The sequence below is a fragment of the Callospermophilus lateralis genome, chromosome 2, assembly GCF_048772815.1.
Source record: "Callospermophilus lateralis isolate mCalLat2 chromosome 2, mCalLat2.hap1, whole genome shotgun sequence".
Lineage (NCBI taxonomy): Eukaryota > Metazoa > Chordata > Mammalia > Rodentia > Sciuridae > Callospermophilus > Callospermophilus lateralis.
The window spans coordinates 154,422,304-154,448,934 of NC_135306.1; the positions used below are offsets into that span (position 1 = coordinate 154,422,304).

The window sequence follows — 26,631 nt, forward strand, 5'->3', positions numbered from 1 at the left end:
TAATAGGAATACCTTGGTTTCATGAGTGGAACTATTCTATTTAAGGAGGTTCTTAGGTCATTTTAATAAAAACATATCTCTGAGCTAAACTCCTTTGCACCTTTGGGATTTAACATCTTAGGGATTCCCTTTCTCTGTGGGCCTTTCTCTCTTCATACTTCCAAAGGAGACCTATTACCCTAAGATCACTCAACTGTTTACTTCTTGCCATAAATTCTGGACATAATGTGTGCATCATATCTCTTTTGAGAATACATCTAGAATCACACCTAAGAGTGCCCTCTACACAATGAAAGTGCTTGCGTTTTATTTCAATGAAAGAGTATAAGCATGAATAATGTTAAGCAAAAGAATATCAGTTTTAAAAAGAGCAGAATGCAGGGAGAACTGTGAAGATATGAGAATCCATTGTGATGAGGCAGGTTACAGAAGCAGTAGACCTGTAGAGGAGGGTACAAATGAGTGAAGTGAAGGAAGAAATCCCCAGGATGAGGAAGCAATTCAATGTGGAAAATGCATCTGGTTTGCAGGATTCAGGCTGGACTTGTTCCGTGAGCATACAGGATAAAACAAAAAGGAAAAACAAAGATTTTGAGGACATATAATGAGTGTAATTTGGAACATGATTCTGAGCATCCCCTGATACTTCCCTCAATATCTGGAGGAGTCATTCTTGCTTGCTAGGCAGAACAAAATTCCAATTAAGTGATTATGAAGTTTCAGTTATACAGAATAACTTCTAGAGACCTTCTGTAAAACATTGTACCTGTTGTTAACAATACTATATTATGTGCTTAAAATTTTAGGAGGGTAAATATATTCAGTTTCCTGAACACAATAACTTAGAAAAAAATGTAATGCTAGTGCCAAATACTGTCTTTTGTAGCTATTTAGGACTCAACTAGGGAAAAAAGTGCTAAGGTAGGGGTCCATCATATGACTCTTAACTTGAAATATTTAGCTACCATTACTTAATTTTCTGTCAAGCTATTCTTTTGCAACCACCTTAGAAATACAGACAAATAATTACAAAATAGGATAAAAGGAAATATTTCTATCCTCACTCTGCACTGTATTTTGTTTCTGAAAATCCTTTGAAATTTATTATAACAAATTTTGGTAGGCTATAATAAAACATCAGTGGATATCTATATCAACTTGGAATTAATGGAGTGGCTAAAAAATTCAAACTTTTATAATTCCACACTAACAAATCTAGTTATTGTTAGTTGGTAATCATTTCCATCAGGAACATTGGGAAAATATGAAGAGAACAAGCACATCTACTTGCTTCCAAAATTTTTTGAAAAAAAGAAAAGAAGTTTGAGAAAACTAGAATCTTGTTTATGTGGTTGTTCCAGCTTGGGGTAATTGAGTATGATACAAATGAAGATTTGACATTCATGTTGAATTTTCCCTATATAGTTAAACATTATAATTGCCTTTTTTTGGGGGGGGGGCAGTAATGGGAACAGAACCCAGGGCCGCATGCATGCTAGGGAAGAGCTTTAAAACTTACCTGCATCTCAGTTAAAACAGTTGTGACTTTTAAGCTTCCCTTCCTTGGATAAAATCCTGGAACTTTCTTGTTATTCATCTTAAATTACAATAAGATGAACCACAAAATTAATTTTGTTATGGACCCAATCTGTATGAAGAAAGTTAAAAAATAATGCTTAATAATAATTATGCCCAGAGATAGCAACACTATTATTTTTTTCTCCTAGGAAAATATGTCTGCATCTTTCAAGGACTCCAATAACTCCAAATTCTAGGTCTCCGAGTTCATTCTGATGGGATTCCCAGGCATTCACAGCTGGCAGCACTGGCTCTCCTTGCCTTTGGCATTGCTCTATCTCTCCACAATTGGTGCAAACATCTTCATCTTCACCGCCATCTACCAGGACTTTTCTCTGAAGCAGCCTATGTACCTTTTCTTAGGCATCCTCTCTGTGGTGGACATGGGTCTGTCCACCACCATCATGCCTAAGATCCTGGCCATCTTCTGGTTTGATGCCAAGGCCATTTGCCTCCCAGAGTGCTTTGCTCAGATTTATGCCATTCACTGCTTTCTAGGCATGGAGTCTGGTATCTTCCTCTGCATGGCTTTTGATAGATATGTAGCTATTTGTCATCCTCTTCGATACCCATTGATTGTCACCAATTCCTTCATCACCAAATCTACCCTGTTCATGGTTCTTAGAAATGGCTTGTTTGTCATTCCAGTGCCTGTACTTGCAGCCCAGCATCATTATTGTTCCAGCAATGAAATTGAACATTGTCTGTGCTCTAATCTTGGAGTCACAAGCCTGGCTTGTGATGATAGGAGGCCCAATAGTATTTGTCAATTGGTTGTGGCATGGCTTATAATGGGCAGTGATCTAAGTCTTATTGTACTGTCCTATGCCCTGATTCTGAGCTCCATCTTTAGGCTGAACTCTGTTGAAACTGTCTCCAAGGCTCTGAGCACTTGCAGCTCCCATCTCATCCTCATCTTCTTCTTCTACACGGCTGTTGTATTGGTTTCAGTAACTCACCTGGCAGAGACTAAGAATGCTTTGATTCCAGTTCTACTCAACGTGCTGCACAACACCATCCCTCCTTCCCTCAACCCTGTTGTTTATGCACTTAGAAACAGAGAACTCAGAGAAGGCTTCCAGAAGGTGTTTTGCTTAGATTTACAAAAGAAGTAAGACACTAGAAATCTTCTCCTTGGTGTACATGAACTTTAGCTTCTTCTATACTGTTTATTAGACTTCCAAAGAGAAAGAAGGAGTGAATGAATGTCTTTCAGATCCCTTTTCATCTGTTTACCTAAATAATTGTGAACACAATTATTTACCAAAGGGTAAGAAAAACTGTTACCATCATTCTAAAATTGTCAAAAGTAATTGTATGTAAGAATATGGAAGAGCCGTCTGCTAAACCAATCAAATGGATTTAATAAAATCTAAGTGGTTATTCATATTCATTCCACAAAATAAAAATAAATACAATCACAAATATATATTCACACACTCAACCTAGGCAATAAGTTACTAGGATATAAACTACTGGGGTATGATTCACATCGTATTCTCAGAATATTATCAGTACCCCTTCTTCATAATCTTCAAACAAGAGATAAGAAGAAGTAAAGAACAATACAATTTATCTTTCATTTCAATCTGGTCCATGATGCTTTACCTTATACTCTAATCTTACCTGCTTTCTTCTAGGTCCAGGATCAGAACATATCATAAAATATCTGGTGTGTTTTATAGGATAAATCTTGAAATATGAATAGTAATTGGTGCTCAGATCTACCAGTACTAGAAGTCTATCACACAATGTGTACTGTGACTCTCCTTCAGTTTAATTTAAAAAAGGTATTTCTGTTGGGGTCTTAGGTATAAATAAAATAATTTGAACTGCCTTTTCTATTAGTCTGACTAGTAGATTCGTTTGACTTGAATTGGTTTTATGCAAAGACGATGAAGAGAAAACATACAATGTTTATGGATTCATGAAACCATTTATTTTAATGGCATTATATTTCCTGACATATAGTTGAAAAAATGTGTATAATTATATAAGCAGGGACTTCAGTAAAATAGAACAGAGATGACAGTTTTTTTCTCTATTTTTTGATTGAAACATTATAGTCAGACATAATAGTTGGGTTCATTTTGACAAAACCCTTTGTACAAGGAAATTGATTTCAACCTCGGTTCCCCCACTAAATACCTTCCTTCCCTATTTTTCTTCCTCTCCTCTACTGATCTTCCTTTTACTCATTTATTCATTTTTTATTGGTGCTTTCTTCATATACATAAAGGTGAAATCCCTTTGGCACATTTATATGTGCAAATAAAGTTATTTTGTTAAATTCACCCAAATTTCCTCCCATTTCCAATTCTTCCTTCTTCTCTCTCATGCTCCACCTTCTATTCCACAGATCTTCCCTCTATCCTACTGGTCTTCCTTCTATTTATATACAGTGTTTATTTTTAAATTGGTGCTTTATACATGCACATCAATGTGAAATTCACTGTAATGTTTTTAGATGTTCACTAAATGTGTTTTGGTCAATTTCATTCCACAATTCCTCTCTTTTCCTGTCCCTTCTCCCTTGCCTTCAATTCCTTTACTCTGCTCCACTCATCTCTTTTGTTTTCCTGAGACCTTACCTTTATTTCCTTATTTTGATCTAGATTCTGCATGTGAGAAAATCATTCAACTCTTGATTTACTGATTCTGGATCATTTCATTTTCATGTTCTTCATTTCTTCCATTTACTGGCAAATGTCATTATTTCATTCTTATTTATGGCTGAGTAAAATTCCATTGTGTGTATATGCCATATTTTCTTGATCCATTAATGAGGCATCTGTGATTAATGGGTTGATTTCATTATTTGACTATTGTGCATTATGCTGCTATAAATATTGAAGTGGCTGTTTAACTATAGTATGCTAATTTTAGTTATTTTGGATAAATATGAATAAGTGGTATAGCTAGTTCATATGGTGCTTCCATTCCTAGCTTTTTGAGGAATCATCATACTGTTTTCCAGAGTGATTGCACTAAATTTCAGTCCCATCAACCATTTTTCCCCATATCCTCCCCAATATTAATTATCATTCAAGTTCTTGATAATTGCCACAGGGACAGAAGTGAGAAGAAATCTTCATGAAGTTTTGATTGCTAGAAACGTTGAATATTTTTTCATGTATTTGTTGGCCATTTGTGTTTATTCCTTTGAGAAATATGTATTTATTTTTGCCTTTTGATTAGTTAGATTGTTTGGGTTATGTTAGCATTGAGTTTTTTGTGATCTTTATATGTTCTGGATATTAATCCTGTCAGAAGAGCAATGGGGCGAAGATATATTTTTTCCATTTTATAGGCCCTCTCTTCATGCTTTTAATTATTTCCTTTGCTCTGAAGTAGGTTTTTAATTTAATAACATCACACTTACTCATTCTTGGTTTTATTTGTTGAATATTGGAGGTATTACTTATGAAGTCATTACCACACCTATATGATGGAGTGTTGACCCTGTGCTTTCTGCTAGCAGTTGCAAGTTTTCTGGTCTAATTTCTAAGTCTTTGGCCCATTTTGATTTGACTTTTGTGCTGCATGATAGGTATCTAATTTTATTCTTCTACCTATGAATTTATAGTTTTCTCAGCTCCATTTGTTAAAAAAAGAGTTTTCTACTCCAACATATATTTTTGCACCCTTGTCAAATATCATATGTCTGTAAGTGTGTGGGTTTGTTTCTTTTCCTTCTATTCTATTTCTTTGGTCTTAGGAAAGTTTGATGTTAATACCATGCCATTTTGTTATAGTAGCTCTGCAGTATAATTTGAGGTCAGGTGTTGTGATGTCTCCTGCTTCACTTTTCTTCTTCAGAATTGTCTTGACTCTTTGGGGTTCCTTACTATCCCAAATAAATTTTAGGACTGCTTTTGTTTCTAGTTCTGTGAAGAATTTCACTAGTATTTTGATTGGGATTGCACTGAATCTGTGGGTTTATTTTTGGAGTATAGCCATTTTGACAATATTATTTCTGCCCATCTAAGAGCATGAGAGGTCTTTCCATGTTCTGAGGTCTTCTTCCATTTCTTTCTTTATGTTCTACAGTTTTCATTGTAAAGCTGTGTTATCTTCTTTCTTAGATTAATTCCAGTTTTGTTTTGTTTTTTAGTTTATTTTAAATAAATGTTTCTTCTGTTTTCTTTCAGCCGAATCATTGTCAGACTGTGGAAAGCTATTGATTTATGATGTTGATCTTGTATCCTGCTACTGCTGAATTCATTTATCAGTCTAGAAGTCTCCTGGTGGAATTTTTGGGGTATTCTAGATATAAGATCTTATCATTAATAAATGGAAATACTTTGAGTTCTTCTTTTTTTAAAATATATTCCTTTAATTTTCTTCTCTTGCTTAATTGCTTTGGCTAGAATTATGATGAATATGTTGAATAGAAATGGTGATAGTGGAAATAATTTTTTTGTTCCTTACTTTAGAAAAAACAGCTTTCAGTTTTTCTCCATTCAGTATGATATTGGCTTTGGCCTGTCTTATATAGCCTTTATGATGTTGAGATAAATTCCTTCTATCCCAATTTTCTGCAGTATTTTTTTAAAACATGAATAGATAATGGATTTTATCCAAGGCCTTTTATGCATCTATTGAGGTGATTATATGATTCTCATTCTTAATTATATTTATTGATTTGCAAATGTTGAAACCACCTTGCTTTCCTGAGATGAAGCCCACTTGATCATGGTTTACTATCTTAATATGTTTTTGAGTGTGGTTTGATACCATTTTTTAAAAGATTTTTGCATCTATGTTCATCAGGAATATTGTTCTGTAGTTTTCTTTCCTAGATGTGTTTTTGTCTTATTTCAGTATCAGATGGGCTCCTTTAGTATCAGACTGGTTTCCTAGACTGTGTGTGGGACTTTTCCCTCCCTTTTCACTTCATGGAATAATTTGAGAAAGACTGGTATGATTTCTTCTTAAAAGGTCTAGTAGAACTTGGTTGAGAACCCATCAGATACTGGGATTTTATTTGTTGGAAGTCTTTTAGTTGCTATTTCAATTTAATTGCTATTTAATATTAGTCTGTTTGGATTTTCTGTATCTTCCTGGTTCAACTTGGTCAGGTCCTATACATTTAGAAATTTGTCAATGTCTTCTAGATTTTCCAGTTTTTTGGTATAAATTTTTAAAAAACTTTCTAATAATCCTCTAAATTTTAGAAGTATCTGTGATGATATCTACTTTACATCTCTAATTTTATTGATTTGGGTCTTCTCGCTCTTCCTTTTGGTTTATTTTGCTAAGGGTATATCATTCTTATTTAAATTTTTTAAAACCAACTCTTTGTTGTATTGATCCTGATTGCTCTATTTTCAGTTTTATTAACTTTTATTCTGATTTTGATTATTCCCATCCTCTATTAATTTTTGAATTAGTTTTCTCTTCCTTCCCATGGCCTTGAAGGAAGGCATAAATTGATTTATTTGGGTTCTCTGTACTATTTAACATTGGTACTAAATGCTCTAAAGTTTTTCTTAGGACTGACTTCATACAGTCCCAGAGATTTTGAAATGTTCCATCACTGATTTCATTTGTTCTAGGACTTTCTTGATTTCTTTTCTCATTTCTCCTATGGTCAATTCTTCATTTAGAAGAGTGTTATTCAATTTCCATGAATTTGTATCATTTATCTTATTCTGTTTTTTTTCCCTGTTGATTTTTATTTTGATTCCATCATGTTCTGGTAAATTCAAGAAAATTATATCATATTTTTTTGTATTTGCTGAGACTTAGATTTTGACCTAGAACATGGTCTGTTTTTGAAAAGGTTTTATGAAGTCATGAAGGTAAATTCAGGGTTTTTTTGTGTGTGAAATATTCTTTAGATATCTATTAGGTCCATTTTATTATAGTATTATCTAGGTTAAATATATCTGATTGTATACTTTGTTGAACCATTTATTGGTGATAAGGGTGTGCTGAAATAACGATTAATGTATTGGAGTCTATCTGGGATTTAATGTCAAAGAGTATTTTTAATGTAACTGGATACATTAACTTTTGGGGCGTATATATTTACAATCAATATATCTTCTCGTTGTATTGTTTTTTTTTTACCAGTATGTAATGCTCTTTGTCTCTTCTGAATAATTTTGGTTTTAATTCACCTTTGTCATATATGAGAATAGCTATACTAGCTTCTTTTTAGACTCTATTAATGTGGACATTTTCCCTATCTTTTTCCCTTCAGCCTGTGTCTTTACATATAAGATGAGTCTCTTTCAAACAGGATGGATTTAGAAAATGGTTTTGACTCATTCTCCTAATTTTTATCTTTTAATTGGGGAGTGCAGTCTAGTTATGTTCAGTGTTAACATGGATATGTGTTTGTGGTTTGCTGCTATTTTAATTTTTTATATTAATTCTGTCTTGAATCTCATTTAGATGATTAGTCTTCTAATCCATTAAGCCATTTCCACTACTGACTCTTCAATTAAAGTTAGTCTTCTTTCCTAAACTATATGTTTTCCCAGTTCCTTTTTTCTTTTTATTTTTTTTATCTGCCAATCATTTTCTCCTGTTTTTGTTTTTTTTGTTTTTGTCTGTGCCACCCTTCCTCTTTGCTACTGCCACAAAAAGGAAGCTGCAACTGAAGCTGGCACTTCTCTAATTATTATTTATATTTGAGTTTCTGACTTTCTCCCTCCTACCCTTTCTCTACACACACACACAGACACACACACACACACACACACACACATATAAATATATATACATATGTATGTATATGTATATAACACCTCAATATTAAGTTTCAGTGAGTTTCCTTAGTCACCCACATCACTGAGAATCAATCCTCCCACTTTGTAAGTCTGACAATGAGGAGCTGCTGGGAAATATGGCAATTCCTCCAATCGGCCATCTTCTCTCAGAATTCTAATTTTTTTCTTAATGCATTTATGTATTATCTACACTTCTTGCATTTGATTCTGTCATAGATTTTCATAGTATGGAATCAGAAATAACTTCTTAACCATCACTGGATTATGAGTATTTACGTTTTTCAGTCTGTCCAAATAAATAATATGTGATGAACATCTTTGCCCACAGATGTGCTCATGCACAGACACAGATGCTTTCCATAGTGGAGCTGCAGATATTTTATTTATACTATACACATAGGAGTTGGCATGGTGGGTCATAACCTATGAACATTACTGCTAGTGGGGCAGCATTTTAGCTGGTGGTCAACTTTTCAATAAACTGTGGAACCAAAAGACAATAAAATCATATTTTGAAGTGCTGAGAAAAAATTTTGTCAACTAGAATTATATATCCAATTAAAATATCTTTCAAAAAAAGATAAAATAAACACCTATTCATATAAACAAAAACTGAGAGGAAATACAAAAGTATGTTAGACAGAATAAAGAATAATAATTAGTGATATAAACATAGGAAGGCAGAAATAAGTACACTAATCAGGAAAAATATTTAATTAATTATGAATGAATTTTATAAAATGGCAGAAATAATATATAAATTCTTAACTTATGTACACATAAATTATAAAACAATTATCACAAAAAGGGGAGGGAATGAGTCAATAGAGCTAAAATGTTGTGAGGTTCTCACATTGTTAAAGTGATAAACATACTATTTTAAATAGACTTTAGTGAGTGAAGAGTGTATGTTGTAATATCTACTTTAGCTTTTGCAACATGATGAAAGGCTGAATAACAAAAAGCTACATAGGGCAAAATGCAATAATAATAGTGATTATATCTATTTTATTAGTAAAAAAAAGAATAAGAAAAAAGGATATGACTAAAGTAAACAAATAGGAACAAAAAGAACTTGGAAAAAGTTTCTTCAGTAATTAGATCAATATAAGATGATAAAGGACTAATTGAAATAAAATAATTACTCTTAATTACAAAAATTGAGAAGACAAATACTTAGAAATACAAGAAAGAGTTGGTGTGGCTATTGTAGACAAGAGAAATTTTTTACGTGCTCCAAGTTTATTCATTTTTTGTTAATAACTCAAATTCATCAGGGATTCACCACATATACAAAAGTCCCAGTAATACCTGTTTATATTCCTTATACAACATCATAAGGAGTAAACCTCATTACTTCTCCCTCTTTTTGTTACTGAAAAATTATTTTAACGAAGATGCACCATTTTTCATTTCTCAAATGCTGATATGATAGACAAACTGATACTCAGCAAAATTTTAAGGAAATAAACAAGGCATGAGGTAGTTTTTATCATGATTAAAGTTGATTCAACTTCTGCTCTATTTAGCATTCATTATTCTCCATTGGGTCCAGAGTCCATGCAGCTCATCTATGAAATAAGAGTGTGTTTTTAAAGTTTTTTTTTTTTTTCGTTTGCTGTTTTTAAATTTTTTTAAGTCTTTTTTGTTATACATGACAGTAGAATATATTTTGACATATTATATACATATGAAGTATAACTTCCCATTCTCGTGGTTGTACATCATTTGGAGTTACACTGTGCTGGGAGCCATCAGCCAAGTAGGTATGACAAATTCCTTGCCAGCTTACTCCCATGCTGTCTAGTGGAAGGACTTCTGAAAGGTGACCTTGCTCAAGGACCAGGGCAGGATCCGTGTTTAGGGTGTTCCCCCTTTAGAATAGGGCGGTTTAGCATAATAGGAGATTAGGGTGTTCCCCCTTTAGAATAGGGCAGTTTAGCATAATAGGAGATTAGGGTGTTCCCCCTTTAGAATAGGGCGTATCCTGCTGCTGAGTTCCTCTTGAGTGCTTAGGGTCAGACAGTATATTTTGGGAGACAGAAGCCCATGCGGAGTGGATTTGGGCAGAGAACGTGGATTCCCCCAGAGCGTGTTTGTAGATGGCCGGTGTGAGTTCGGGAATAAAGAATTGCTGTTTGAATCTACAAGCTGTGTGGAGACTCGTGATTTGTGCCCAGCCAGAGACTGCGGCAACACTGGTTGTGCATTCTTATATGAACGTAGGAAAGTAACAGATACCACAAGTTTTAATACAAAAAAAATAAGAGAAATAAAAAGCAACAGTTTGTATATGACACTATCAATTCCACACAAATATAAAATACCTAAACTTATCAGTGTCTAATATTACAAACTCACATATTCTTGGGCAAAGAAGAAAATGATGAGACTAGAAGGCAAAAATTGACAAGTTGGTAGTCAAATCATAGATGGATATTTTAGTATATCTTCTCAGTAACTGACAAACAAGGGGTTAGAAAAATCAAATTAATATAGAAGATCTGAGAAGATAAGCACAGAAAACAACACCCAATGGCTTTAAGTAATTTGCATTATTTTTCAAATAATGTAAAATGTTTACAAAATAAACAAAAGGAGAGTATTAGAACCACTTTTGTCAATGAACTTGAAAACTGAGAATGTAGATTAGATGAGATTCATGTTACATGTACTACAACTGATGTAAGAAATGCAAGGTGATAGTAGCTTTGCACTTATATTGAAATTGTATTAACTACTTGATACAATAATATCCATGAACTTGTATGCATACTTGTGTGCAAAGTTATCCAGGAACAATAAACTGTGGCCAAGCAAGGCTATTCCAGTAATTAAAAGTTGGTTAACAAGATTATCAATTTAAGATACTACAAAGTAAAATTATAGAGAAAAAATATCACCATAGTTAAGTAGATCAAGATAAGTATTTGTCCCAATTCAAGAATGGTTCAAGATAAAAACACACAGAAAGCTAAGATTATAAAGGGGTATCTTTAACTCATAAACCCTATGTACTATAGCAAATTTCATTATTAGAAAAATATTAAAATCTTTCTCCTAAGAATAAAAACAAAACAAAGGTGTCAACTGATGTCTCTTCATCCAACCTCATAACACAGGTCTGGGAATAAAACATACATATTAGAGAGATATGACATGATCATGCTTTGGGAGAACCAATATTTTTTTTTTTTTTGAGAGAGAGAGAGAGAGAGAGAGAGAGAGAAAATTTTTTAATATTTATTTTTAAATTTTTGGTGAACACAGCATCTTTATTTTATTTTTATGTGGTGCTGAGGATCGAACCCAGCGCCCCGCGCATGCCAGGTGAGCATGCTACTGCTTGAGCCACAACCCCAGCCCAAACCAATATTTTTGATATGCCATTTTCTCACAAATTTATCTGTAGATTAAGTGTCACCACTATGAAAATTTCAACAGACTTAAAGGAGAGATGATTGACAATAATAGCAACTAGTGATGCAAAATTATTTTTTTAAATGGAAAAAAAGAAGATAAACGTTTCCAAACGATAAGCTAGGATGAAAGGGAAAACATCAAATATCAAATATTTAACAAAAGATTTCAAGCTTTGCCAAACAATATCAAATTAGATATAATGAAGAAATTCATTGAAAACAACTTATAAATAATGCAAAAATAAATTAGAAAAGAATTATTTAAAATGGAATAGAAATTGAAAGCATAATCAAAAGTTTTCTAATGATTTCACTGGTAACTCTGAAATTTTAAAAATAACTACTATAAATCTCATCAAAGTCAGAAAAAAAAATAGTGGAGGAGAGAACACTTTTCATCACATTCACAAGACCATCCTATTGTGGATACATAGAACTTATAATTACATGGAAACAAAAAATTAAATAACAAATGTGTCATAAATGCAGAAGAATTTTTTTGCAAGAAACTATTTTAAAAATAAGATAAAGTAACTCATAAAATTATTATATCTAATGACACTGTCAACTTTATTTCAAAAAGTTGGTAAAGAAGCTGGTAAAAATTTGGAAAATCAGCTAATCTATTTATCATATTAAATGAATAAGATAAGTATACTATGATAATTTCAATAAAGACAGAAAGTTAATTAAAATTAAAACACCCACTGCTAATTCCAATAAGTAAGTAATCAAGCCAATGAGCAAAAAAACCCTTAAAACATGGAACAGAAATGTTTTCCCATAACTTGATTAATGGCAATTTAAAACCCCACATCTGGCATATATTTATTGGTAATATAACCAATGCTTTCCTTCTACCTTCATGGACTGTCAAGGAAGCCCTTACACCACTTTCTGTTTGATGCTCTACTGAAGATTCTACACAGGGTAAAAGATAAATTAAAGGCATAATGATCATGAAGTATCTAAAAATATACTTATTTGCATATGACTATATATATATATATATATATATATATATATATATATATATAATACTGAGAAACTGTTAGAATCAATAAATGATCTTAGCAAGTTAACAATACAGAAGGTCTACATTTAGCAATTATATTTTGAGTCAATGAGTGAATGATTGGATATATAAAAGTATTCTTCTTAATAGCATTATAAAATGTAAAATATGTTGTAATAAATTAACAAAATTTATATTGTGAAACTTCAAAGCACTGCTGAGATGAATTATGAAAACTTATGTAGTGTGAAATATCTTTATAGATTTAAACTTTCAATATTCTTCAGACATTTCAACATGAGAGTTTATTTGCAGATTCAGTGCAACTCAAAATAAAATTCTAGGAAGCATCTTTAGAATGTTACAAGTTGATCACACAGAAATGCAAAGTACTGAAAATAGCACAAATGAACTTGAAAAGGTTGAATGAAATTGGAGGATTTAGACTACCATAAATAAAGACCTTTATAAAGGAACAATAATGAAAAGTACAATATTGGTGTGAAAAAGATAAATGGATCAAAGTAGTCACACAAATGTCTTCAAATAGACCCATATAAATTCAGTCAATTATTTATTGCATTTAGGTGAAGAACATTCAATGAAACAAAGAAAATCTTTTCAACAAATATCATTGATAATTTGATGTTCACATGGAAAAAAATGTAAACTTCACTATCTTACCTCATGCAAAAAATCAATATTATATCCATTTATCATGGAATGAAATTAAATCATGTTAGACATATATGAAAACAAATGTTAAAATATTCATTGTTATTTTTAAAAAATCACAGATCGCAACTTGGAAAACTTCAATCTGAATGTAAGAAACTCACATTAAACTGTTCAGTAGTAGTTATTAATAAGCAATGGACTGTGAACTAATAACATAGGGGTTTATTTAAATTGCCTTTAATGAAGTAACTTGTAGAACAAGAACAGATATGCTAAGTCTGAATAAATGTATAAAAACAAGGGTGTCATCTAAGAAATTCATCAAGAAGGAAAGATCAATGGCCCTAACTCCTGACAGGGTCTTCTTATGTCATTATAAAGTTAGGATCTACGACCATAGCTTTCTCAGTATATCATAGAAGGAAATTTTCTTTAGTTGCACAGGTGCATTAAACTTAAGTCTGTGTTGTCATTGAACCCAGCACCAGCATTAACGAAGCATTGACCTGTAGATGAAGCCACTTGAATAGGATCGGCACCAAGATAATTCAGGGGAAGATCATGTAGGGTCAAAAACTGCCCCCCACCAAATGTGAAGGTTTTAACACCTGATTGGTGAAGACTGCAGAAGGTGGACCACTGTTTTTATTTTATTTTACTTTTTTTACTTATATATGACAGCAGAATGCATTACAACTCTTATTACACATATAGAGCACAATTTTTCATAGCTTTGGTTGCTACCTGTCATTATCATCCATCATGACCATCTCGAGTCAAAGAGGCCAGGATCTCTGCGTGTAGTTATAGCCCCACTTTCTGCAGAGAAAAGATGTAGGTTGTGGCTAATGTGCCCATGACCAAGTGCACCAGGCTTGTCTATTTATAATTTGCCACTCATTTCTCTGCCCTTGATTTTCTTCTTGATGACACTCATCTCTCATCAAAGCCATCTATAGGACCTATCTGTAAGCAGAACATATATTATATCAGGATTTAGAAGCTGATTCTCTGAGTCCTACATCTCTTGAGCTTTTCACAGTTTTTGGATTGTTTTGTTTTGTCTTGTGTATTTTTCAGTGGTCATGGAAAATTGATTTTTTTAAACAAGATTTTTAAAAATATGTTTCTTTTTATTTACTTATATGTGGTGCTGAGGATCAAACCGAGGGCCGCACACATGCTAGGCAAGCACTCTACTGCTGAGCCACAATCCCAGCCTGGAAAACTGATTTTTAAATAAACCTTCATAACTTTATTCCTTTCAACTAAAGGGAAAAATATATCTGGCCACATGAGGACAAAGAAGATGGAGAAATGCTGGAGCCACAGATGATGTAAGGATGGGAGGGGAGGAATGGACAGCAGAAGACACCCTGGAGAATGTCTAGGACAAAGCCACTGGCCTGGGGAAAAGGATAGAGGGGGAAAATCAGGACAAGACTAGGGACAGAAAAATTTGAGGATTCTATACTGTTTGGCTAAGATATTCTTCAACAAGGGTTGTATCTCTGATGCCTTCCTGGCATGATCACTCCAGCCAGGAATTACTTGCCTCCCTGATTCCCACATCTACACATTTGGGAATAAGAGTCTTTGGCAAATTCAATTTACTAGGCCTCAATCTAGTGCCATATTTAGACTTTGAGTTTTTTAAATAAATTTTAATGTCTATATTTAAGTGGTTATTGTAGTGAAATAGGGCTACCCATCAGTCTCACTGCCATAACAGAAGCTATGATCTACTCATTCAACAAATGTTTCATACAGCACAAGGTTATTGCCTGCAGTCCTCAGTGTTCACATTAGATCTTTCCTACTTGTTCATCTCTATTTGCAACTTTGGATCTTTTGACCTATGCCTCCACATTTCCACCCCCTACCTTGATCCTAATAATCATGATTTTATTTTCAATATATGTATTTTGACTTTTTAATAAAAGATTCTACATATAAGTGAGATCATGCAGTGTCCTTTTTTTCTGCTTCTGGATTATTTCACTTAGCATATGTCCTCGAAGTCCATTCATGTTTTAGCAAACGGCAGGATCTCCATTCTTAAGACTGAAAATACACACACACATAAACAGACACCACTTTCTTTATCTGTTCATCTTTCTATTCAGCTTTAACTGTACCTTCTCTCTCTCTCTAAGCTCCTCCAGACCTTGCAAATATTCACCATTCCCAGAATCCCTAAGATCAATCAGCCTTATCTCTTGGGAGCTCAGGGCAATCTCCAGAGTCAATGTCACACATAATAGTAATGGTGCCTTTATGTATCAGGGGAGAATCAATTCTGGGCACCCTGGGAGTCTTTGCTTTGGTTATTTAGTGGACCACAACTTGGATTCTGGGGGCGGGAAAGTAAGGAGATGCAGGGTCATGAGTTTGGTCTCCACAACCAATGTAATGTTTGCTAAAACACACATGCACACATATGTACATGCTCACCCAAGCACATTTTCAACAGGTGTCTTGGAAAAGCTGCCCACTCTCTCACTACCTCACTTTCAGGTAAGTAGTTCCAGGTAAGGGTAGACTTCAAGTTCACATTCCCATTGCCTGCTCCTTGAGCTCAACTATTGTGTAACTCATTCTTCATCACCACTACAAAATCTTCATCAAAAATATCCCCACTACCTCTGATCCTATATTTACTAAAAATGTGTATTTTTAAATGTTTGAAAACAGGATTCAACATAACTTTGAAGTTATATTAATTTTAAAAATTTGTTGCTAAGTTTCATCTTTTACTTCCTGAAAGGGGGAATTTTATTGATTTAGTTTCATGTTTCTGTTCATTTTTGTTTTGCATATATTAAGCTCTATTTCTTGGTAGAAATAGATTAAATTCTTCATTTATTCACATACATTTAATAACCAAATTTTATTAACATATAATTAATCAGTCTAGCCTTAACAAAAGATTGATCATAAAACATCCTCTTAGATACTGATGCTGTTGTACTACATTATTATTGCTATAATATTACAGTATAGTCTTATACTACATGACATACTGTCAAAATTTCAGAATCATTTTTGTGTATCTTACCATTCTAATCCTTGTTTTCCACTTTGAAGCTCTTGATTTTGTAATACTGAAGATCAGGTCGTGTCTTTATTGCTCCCCTCAGGTACTTCACCAGGGTGCTGCCATGACTACTTGCAATGTCACAGGCCACCCTTCTTTCTTCATTCTCCAAGGCATTCCTGGGATGGAAGACAAACACAAATGGATATCTATTCCCTTCTCCTCCATGTACTTCATCACCGTGCTCGGAAACTGCACCATCCTCTTCACCATTTCCACAGAGCGCTCCTTGCATAAGCCCATGTTCCTACTCCTGTGCTTATTGGCCCTCACAGACCTGGGCATGTCGACAACCACCATTCCTAAGGTACTGTGCATCTTCTGGTTTGGCCAGAGTGAGATCAGCTATGAAGGCTGCCTGGTCCAACTGTTCTTCATCCACTCCATCTCTGCCATGCAGTCAGCCATCCTAATGACCATGGCTTTTGACCGCTATGTGGCCATTTGCAAGCCCCTGCACTATGCCACCATCCTTTCCAATAATCGCATTGGGGTCATTGGCCTAGTGAGTTTGGTGAGAGCCATCCTCTTTATTCTCCCCATGCCCATCCTCCTCCAGCATATGCCCTTTCATGCCAACCGTATCATCCCCACCACCTACTGTGAGCACATGGCTGTGGTAAAGATGGTATGTGTGGACACCACAGTCAACCGGATATATGGTTTGGTGGTGGCCCTGCTGGTTGCTGGATTAGACATCTCTGCGATAGCCTCATCTTACGTGCTAATCATCCAAGCTATATTGCGCCTCTCTTCTAAGGAAGCCCACCACAAAGCAGTCAACACCTGCACCACACATATCTGTGTCATGCTTATTTCTTACACGCCTTCTCTCTTCTCTTTTCTTACGCACCGCTTTGGCAGAGGTATTCCACCCCACGTCCACACCATTCTTGGCAATCTTTACTTCCTTGTACCTCCAATGCTCAACCCAATTATTTATGGAGTAAAAACCAAGGAATTTCGGGATAAAGTAACTAAATACGGTTGTTGGAGGAAGGAGCCTATAACCATTGCCCACAGGCAGAAACTTGTTTGATAATCCAGCAGTTGTGGGTTCACGGAAAAAAAAAAATGTTAAATGAATGCCATGTAGGGGGCAATTGACTAGAGATAGAAACATGTTATGCCAGTAGATTAGCTGATGGGATGTTTATATTTGGACAGAGGGCTAAGGGGCAAGACAATTTCTTATTCTCATTAACTCCAAACAAGGCAATTAAGCCCTGTGAAATAAAATAATGACACCTGCTTTCCATACCTGATAATGCTTGAGCAAGTTATACCTGATAATATGTGCAAAAAGCATGTTGAACACAAACACACACAAAATACATGTAAGATGGGGTGGAATGTTTTCATATGGAGAGAACATAAGAGCAGAAAATAATTTGCCCATCACTGATGAATAGTATTCTGTCTGCCAAGGCAAGGCCGAGGTGCATGTAGACATGGGTGAGTGTTTGTATTTGTGTGTGAAGGAGAGGGTGGGACGTGGAGAAGTTTGTCTGAAGGGAGTGAGAAGGGACAAGGAAAGTTTGAAATTGAAGTTAGAGTCACTATTTTATTGCCCCTACTGAAGAAGTATTACATCTGGGCAACTGGACTTGCCACTTCCTTGTAGACCTAGGGAATGTATACAGGAAACACAATATCCAATTTCCAGAGAAACATCTGAGGAAAGTGGATAAATAGGAAGCTCTTAGAATGAAAATGTTGATATTCATTTTAACTAAATTCATAGTTGTGCAGACTCCTAGAGTCAGTTCTTCTGCTTGTCTCTACTAATTCCAGCATCTGAGAAGAATCTTCTTTGAAGACACAACTCTGAGAACATTCTGTTAAGGGTTACAGTTATGTAACTATGAATTGGAAATTATTATGAAGTGGTATATAAGAATTGTCTAATTTAACAATCAATGTGACTGAGCACAGACCTAAGACTTCCTTTGGGATCAATAAAGGGTTCACCTTTTGAGCCCACTCCACAGATTTTTTTCTTAATTTTCCAACTTTTAGTACCAAAATATCTATTTTTATTAAGAAAAATAAGTTTTTGCAACTACAGTTATTTCAGGTAGCTTTAGAAGATATTCTTTTTTTTTGAGAGAGAGAATTTTTTAAATATTTATTTTTTAATTTTCGGCGGACACAACATATTTGTATGTGGTGCTGAGGATTGAACCTGGGCCACACGCATGCCAGGCAAGCGTGTTCTACCGCTTGAGCCACATCCCCAGCCCTAGAAGATATTCTTTAAAAATACATTTAAAAGACGCCTGGTAGAAAAAGAACTTCTGCAGGTATGCATAGTTCCAAAACTTTACTTCTCCGTGAGTCTTACTTTTCACAGAGAACTAAATAAGAATGTTACTACTACTACTATTATTTTGCTATCTATTTTTTGCACTGTTGTTAATGACATATGTGTATTTGGCAAAGCATTCAAATGTGGTAGGATATACACTAGAATGAAAAAGTCTCTGTTTACACAGAGTTATATTTTATGGTTCTACAGGAAAACTACAAACCTCGTTCTTTTAAAAATGTGAGTAGTACAGAGGATAGAAATTGAATTTGTTCAGGTCAATTCAATTTGTTAACAGAAGAGGATGGAGAGTAACCAAATATCTTTGACTGCAATATAAGAAAACCTCATCAGAAGCAACGCAAACCTTATCAGACCTTAGAGGAGTTGACCAGGAACGGCGGTCTGTTGATATCGGTTACAATGTGGCAGAGCTATCTCAAAGGTAGTCTGTTTTTAAGGAAATTCCTGCTTTGGATTGCTGAAATATACCTACAATTTAATTAGAGGATGTTTAAGCAATGGTTGACAAATTAAAAGTGAAAAAAGATTTCATATGGTAGCAGGTCTTCTCCCACCCCATTCTATTTATTGTCTGCCACCTGCTTCAATATAGTATTAATGGGAATTAATATTGTTTCTATATGTTCTTAAAAAGCTATTTTATTTTTAATACAAAATTTTTTTTAAATAAATTTTTAAATATTTTTAAAAAATATTTTGGAGGTTATGGAAACAAGGTCTGTCACCATTAAGATAATCAGATCTTCTTGTTTACATAAACCCCAAATCCTAAAAACTCAGACTGGGGCATTCATATGTGGATAGATGACACAGATTGGGTCATTATAAATTTGGTATTTGTGTAGTTTAACTTTTAGCTACTTACTAAGTGTGAACTTAAGAAAAAATACATATTTTATGTAGGATAACATTCGTATTTACAGGTATTCTGTTTAACATGATATACAGTGAAAATAAACAAATAATATCTGTGGGAAAAAATTGAATTATACTGTACAATTTACACAAAGGCAAATATGTTATTAGAAGGCTTTTGTTTATTTAATGCTTTTAGTGATTATTCTATATAAGCATAATAAGCCTATTTTATTACTTCTCAAATATTTATATTCTTCCTTTGCATATTTGTGAGCATTCATTGAAGTAGTCGCCTGCTTATAGACAGATGTTTGTTTCTAGACTTTTGCTTTTTAAAAAAAAAACTACCTGAGAACCTTGCTATATTGACTGTTTATTCATTTTTTGCACAAAATAAGTATTACTAAAACTAAATATATAAAATAGCTACTACATAAAAGAATATGTGCACTTTAAATTTTCACTCATAGCAATTTTTGCCTGATCATCTAATTCATAGCATAAAATGTAAACATCAAAATATAACTGGCAGAAGGTAAACATGCTCCCAGATAATGAGTGGTAATATTTCATCATGTGCATTTCTTTCTCAGAGCTGATATAATAAACTGCCACAAACTGGGTAGACTTTTCTTTCTCTTACCGTTCTGGAGGTACAAGGCCAAAGTAGATTTGTCAGCAGGATCACTCTCTCTCTGAAGGCTCTTGGGGAGGCTCTTTCTCTGCCTCTCTTCTGTTTTTGATGGTTGCTGTCAATCCTTAGCATTCCTTGCCTTGAAACACATCACTAACATCTGTCAGTCATCTCATGGTGTCTTCCCTGTGTACTTCTCCATATCATCCTCTTGTGTCCTCCTTCCTGTGTCCATAGATCCCTCTTCTCATAGGACACCAGTCATTAAATTACATCCCACCATATCCCAGTATAATTTTATTTCAACTTTATTACATCTGCAAAGACTTTATTTCCAAACAAGGCCACATTCTGGGTTGATGTGATTTTTGAAGGGTATGTTACTCAAACCAGTAAAACACATGTCCATTCAGACATATTTATTATGTAAACACAATTCTCTAAGTGTTATTATTACAAAAGGGAAACAGCATGTTTATACACATTATAATATATTATTTACTCTAATATTATTGATATAAACCCATTATAGTATATATAGATTTACTTTTTAAAAACTGTTTCATGGGCTTTTTAATCCTATATATTAGACATTTTGGTTAATCCCAATTATTTGTTTTTGAAAGCAATGATGTAGCTGTGGAGCAGAACTTGAAAAATTATGGACTAAGAGCTAAATTCAGTCTACCACCTATTTTTATAAATGGCCAAAACTATTTGTTTATATATCATATATGACTGCTTTTGCACTATAGTGATAGTGTTGCTTTATTGTGTCTTTAATACCATTTCTTGAAAATTCAAAAGTATTAAATATATGAAATGTTACAGGAAAAATTTACTGACCATTGCCTTAAAGGAATACAGGAGGGTGGGGGAGAGGAAGATTTACTCATAATTTTCTTTTATCTGACTTAAAAAAAATTAACAGTCAATTTAAAATATGGAGAACATATATTTTAAAATGTTGTGGGCATTTCATTAGGTCCTGTGAAGAGAGAAAGTGAAACACGCATGACATTAGCACTTTTGCTCTTGTGATGTGTATTCTTATAGCCTATAGGTCTTTTGGGCCATGTGGTAAAGTCCCTTATTTTGATAAGCACCTCAACTCCCAAGAAAAATAGCAACAGCCCCCAAAAGCTAAAAGGCAGGACTCTAATTTTCATATTCAGTCTTGAACTTCACAGTTACGAAGTTCATCCTCAAACAGAAATTCTTCAAAAAACGTAATCTGGCTTGTAGTTTTTCCAACTCTAATTCTATCATAGGTGCAACCTTTAATTTAAGGGATTCTTCAAGTACGGTTCCAATTTGTTGTGTAGGTCCACTCATATGGTTTACTAATGTCTTTGGAGTTGTCACCCTCAGTCTGGCTTTCCAGCTAGTCTTCAGCACTGCTGCTTCACAAATTCCTTTTAGTTGTTTACCTATCTTAACCATTTGTAGCTTTGAACTCAATCCCAGAGCCAGAGCCATGCTGGACTCTGAAAATATTTTGTCTCCAAATATTGCCTCAAGGGAAGAGGCATATGCACTTCCTCATCTGACTTCACTTTCACTTTATGACGTGGGTCTTGGCTGCTGTCATCCTCCAGCACCCAGATCATGACTACTCTAGAAGTCCCACATGATCATAACGGAGGCAAAGCTGACAGGGGCCACACAGAACAGATGAAACAACAGTGTGGCCAAAGAACATCGGTAGCATTTGCCTCCCTCCTCCCAGGCCCCTTGGCTTTAGGGCAGTTACTACACTCAGCGCCACCTTGCCCAGTTGGGATCATTTGTTTGACAGCAACAGATAAGGTATGACCATCTGTCCATTAGCTTTCTATAATGATCTGGGTTCTGCCAGACCTGCTACATTATGAAGTTAGAACCGTGAATTTAAAAAATCAGTAGCCTGTCATGGTAGGTGGGACTTGAGCCTGAGCAGGACCACAGAGTACAAGCAAATTACAGGAACAAGAAGTCCAGGTTGCTTTGTTAGTCACCAGATTTGCACCAGTGTCGTTTCACTACATGCACCTATGCATGGGTTGTGGGACCTGGCATGAATAATTAAGGAATGGGGAAATGTATAGTACAGTTCATAGATTGTCCAACTTGATAAGTGGGTGCAAGCAGAAAGTGGATGGAGGCTGCATTGTAGCCATTCAGGCATAGTCCAAAGAGACAGGTGAAGAAGATAATATTTTAAATAAATGGAATTGTGAGCAGTGCAATAGCCATCTACTTTAAAAGAAAGGAGAATTAATCTATGGTGAGGTACAAAATGTTGGGGCAATGTCCACTGGCCTTGCAATCAGGTTGGGTTCATGGAAACAAAGAGAATGAAGGATTAGTGCCAGGAAATCTAGGTGAAAGGCATGTGAAGTGGCAAATAGGAATAGACACAAAATTTGATGACTTTATATCACATAATAATTCTACCAAAATACCAAAATTCATCCAAATCCAAAGATATACTGACAAAATAACTTAGTCAATTTATGTTACCAGGCTTCATTATCAGCCATTGTAGGACAGGTGCAGAGCATCACAATGGTGGCAAAGAAAAAAGCTGCATTTGGATCCAACCACATAGACTTCCACTGAATACCCAACAGCAGAGACTAATAATGACTTCCCCATATAGATATTCCAGCATACAGTGAATCACACTGAATAACTCTCTCTTTTTTTCTCTCTGTCTCCCCACTCATTTTCTTTTACATAGGAGTTTCTTAAATATATGTGTGTGTACACACACACACACACACACACACACACACACATTTAATTTTGTTTACTATTATCTCCTTTGAGGACCCAGACTAACATGGCTCTCTTTGGCAAACCTAATCAGAAGCGAGCTGACAATGGAGACTGGGTGATGCACTCCATCCAAACTAACTTATAGGGATACAATACGTCTCAGAAGAGTGGAGATTGGGTGGAAGTGGGGCAGTGCATTAAATGTAACTGGTAAAGGAAGATGTTTTCAATTCTCCACACAGTTTGTAACTGTTTATACAAAAGTATATCTTAAATTAACTTGTGATGTTAGGTAGGAGGTACTCATGTAATTTTTGCCACATTTTTTATGATTGAAGCCACTCCTACCAAGTTTTCCACTTAACCTTGCTCCATGCCTTTCCTGGTTATCTCCAACCAGGCGACATGGACATAGCAAAATTGGAAGAAGCTATGATCAGATAGATCAGGATTTGAATCATATGTAACTACACATTGTGTGTATGACTATGGGAATGGTATATAAAAAATCACACCTTCATAACTTAATATGCAAAACATACTATTACACAAGTTGAATTATAGTTGAATGATTTAATAAACTATTATTTATAAAATACCTAGCATAACTAGCGGGACTGCCTTAAAAGATGATTCTTCTGATGAGGTATATAAAGTAGGACCCTTCCATTAACTCCTGTTCTAGGAAATAAATACTCCAACCTTAGTTGTTGCTCTGAACTCTTCTTAGGATTTCTTATTACCCAGTATATTCTTCTGTTCATCCAAAGTTTTAATACTATAATTCTCCATTAGTAAGTTAATACCTAGTAACTTATTCTCTGTTTTGAACAGTGTCACACTGATTATGCTAGTGGCCAAAAGTCAGTGTCAGGCATAAATCCTCGCTCCATTCTCTGAGCTTCAACAGGATAAACTAAAAAGTCATGAAGAAGCCACCATAACTTCATGATCTGACTCTCTCGCTTTTCTCACTATACCAAGTTTCCTAATGTATATTTCATAAAAAACAATTTCTTAGTTAAGAATGACTTGGGGTATTTCTTTCCTGAGCAAATTAACAGAACTGGCTGGAGTAAATGTTTTTTTTTTTTCCTCTTCTTTTATACAAGTAATAGGAGGATTTTATTTTTATTCTGTTTGTAGGCATCTTCTAACTCCAAATATGAGGCAGGACCAGGTGCAATCCAATAGCAAGGACTATCCAATACAGAAAGCCCTTTTTCTTCACAATAATTAGAGAGATTCTCAGAATGCATAGTTTGTTCAGTCCACTGAAGTGAATAGTAAGTTAGGACTAGTCAAGGGCCATGGCTAGGGATAGAGTGGTTACATTACCTTATCCTTCATATCATTACCCTTTTAAGAATTTCAAGAACAATAACAGATTTGTAGGGAGTTGGGTTATGTAGGATCTTTTTTCATAATTTTAAATTCAATAATCACATGCTTGATTTTAAATTATATTAAAACTGTGATTATAAATTTTCTCAACATTTTTTATGCATTGTATTTTCATATTGTTTAACATTTTTTTAGAAAGGGATCCTTTCTGTTTAACCATCTAATCTTGCATTTGCTATTTTACATTGTGCAATTGATCTGTTGATAACCATATATTTAAATAAGTCAATAGAAATGTCACTCATTACAATGATTTAAAACATGTCAACAATTAATGGACAAGTAAAAGGAAGTGTCATAGAGTAGAGAAAGGAGAAGGAGAGAAGGGAGGGAGAACCAGAGGGAAAAGGGGAGATCAAGAACAGAAATCAGTTTCTATGCAGGTATGAGTTTGTCATAATAAACCTAACTACTATGTCTAATCATAAATCTATAATAACAACAACATCAAAAACAACCATATCAATTAGGCATTCATCATCACAACAATACAAGTTTCGATTTTATGCATGATGCACATCACTCTAGATCACTTCAAGTAAAGGAATATCATTTCGGATACAGGTAGCTTCCTTATTACACATGCTTTTAAATATGTACTTCCAGTCTCAGAAATCTTTTCAATTATGCATTCCGATACATGTTTTTCCTTGCAATAAAATCTTTTATAATATGTATTTCACCAGGAAGGAAAACGAAGAAAGGGAGGGAGGAAAGAAAGCAGACTTCCATGGACCGTCCTTTCCACTCATTTGGAAATACAATGGAGTCTTAGATGGTTGGACAAAAGCAATGTCAGTTGTCCTAATTGTTCATTTACTAGCAGGATTAGTTTTGGACCTGCATCCTATTTGGATCCTCTGCACAGGCATTTGGTTACCTTGACCCTTATTTCCTTCATCTTCATACCATAGATGATGGGGTTGAGCACTGAGGGTAGGAGAAGGTAGAGATTGGAGAGGAGAATATGGGCATGAGGTGGGATATTTTGACCAATACGGTGGGTGACAGAAGAAAAGAGTGCAGGCACATAAGTGACCAGGATGACAAAGAGGTGAGCTGAACAGGTGTTGAGGGCTTTGAAGGTGGCATCTCGAGAGTTGAGGCGTACTACAGCCTGCAGGATCAGGGCATAAGAGAAGCCAATAAGCAGCAGATCAAGTCCTACCACGAGCAAGATCACAAAGAGTCCATAAATTCGATTGGGTCTAGTGTGGCTACAGGCCATTTTCACCACAGCCATGTGGTCACAGTATGTGTGAGGAATGACCCTGTGGCAGAAAGTTAACCTTTGAAGTAGAAAAGGCATGGGCAGGATGAGAATCACTCCCTTGGCTACAGCCAGCAGTCCCAGGCGTCCAACTAGAGAATGGCTCAGAATTGTGTTGTAGTGTAATGGCTCACACACAGCCACAAAACGGTCAAAAGCCATTGCAACAAGGAGGGCTGATCGTACCACGGATGCTCCATGGATGAAGAACATCTGGGTGAAACAGGCACTGGAAGCTATGTCTCTATCATTGAACCAGAAGAGACACAGGACCTTGGGCATCAGAGTTAAAGTAGATATGAGGTCAGTCACCATCAGCAGGGCCAGGAACAGGTACATTGGTGTGTGAAGTGTGGGCTCTGTGATCACGAGGAAGAGGACAGCACTGTTGCCAATGAGGATAGCCAAAAACATGGAGAAGAAAGGAAGAGATAGCCACAAATGCTGTGACTCTAAGCCAGGTATGCCCATCAGAGTGAAGGTCATGAAGCCGGAATGGTTGAAGAGTAGCATGATGGAAACTTGTTGGTGATTGTTTAAAACAAAGTTTAGACACCTGCCAATGAGATATGCATGGCAGGTTGTTTTTATTTGTTTAGGTTCTTTTTTTAAAACTTTATTTTCATTGCTAGGTTTTTTTAATTAAATTTTTAAAAAATAAATGACAGCGGAACACATGACAATTCTTATTACACATATACAGCACAATTTTTCATATCTCTGGTTGTATATAAAGTATGTTGACACCAATTGCTGTCTTCATATGTACTTTGGATAATGATGTCCATCACATTCCACCATCCTTGCTAAACCCCTGCCCCTTCCCTTTCCCTCCCACCCCTC

At 35.0% G+C, this 26,631-nt stretch overlaps 1 protein-coding gene and 2 pseudogenes across 1 annotated transcript; 2 read left to right on the forward strand and 1 right to left on the reverse strand.

Moving 5' to 3' along the window:
- Positions 1-1,733: 1,733 nt before the first annotated feature.
- LOC143391425 (olfactory receptor 56B1-like) lies at positions 1,734-2,693 on the forward strand (annotated as a pseudogene).
- A 13,125-nt stretch (positions 2,694-15,818) lies between these two features.
- On the forward strand, positions 15,819-17,569 carry LOC143389005 (olfactory receptor 52P1-like; annotated as a pseudogene).
- Positions 17,570-25,365: 7,796 nt separating this feature from the next.
- LOC143389015 (olfactory receptor 52P1-like) lies at positions 25,366-26,301 on the reverse strand. The gene has a single exon (XM_076842375.2). It carries the CDS (start codon positions 26,299-26,301, stop codon positions 25,366-25,368), a length of 936 nt encoding a protein of 311 aa, XP_076698490.2.
- Between the last annotated feature and the right edge of the window lie 330 nt (positions 26,302-26,631).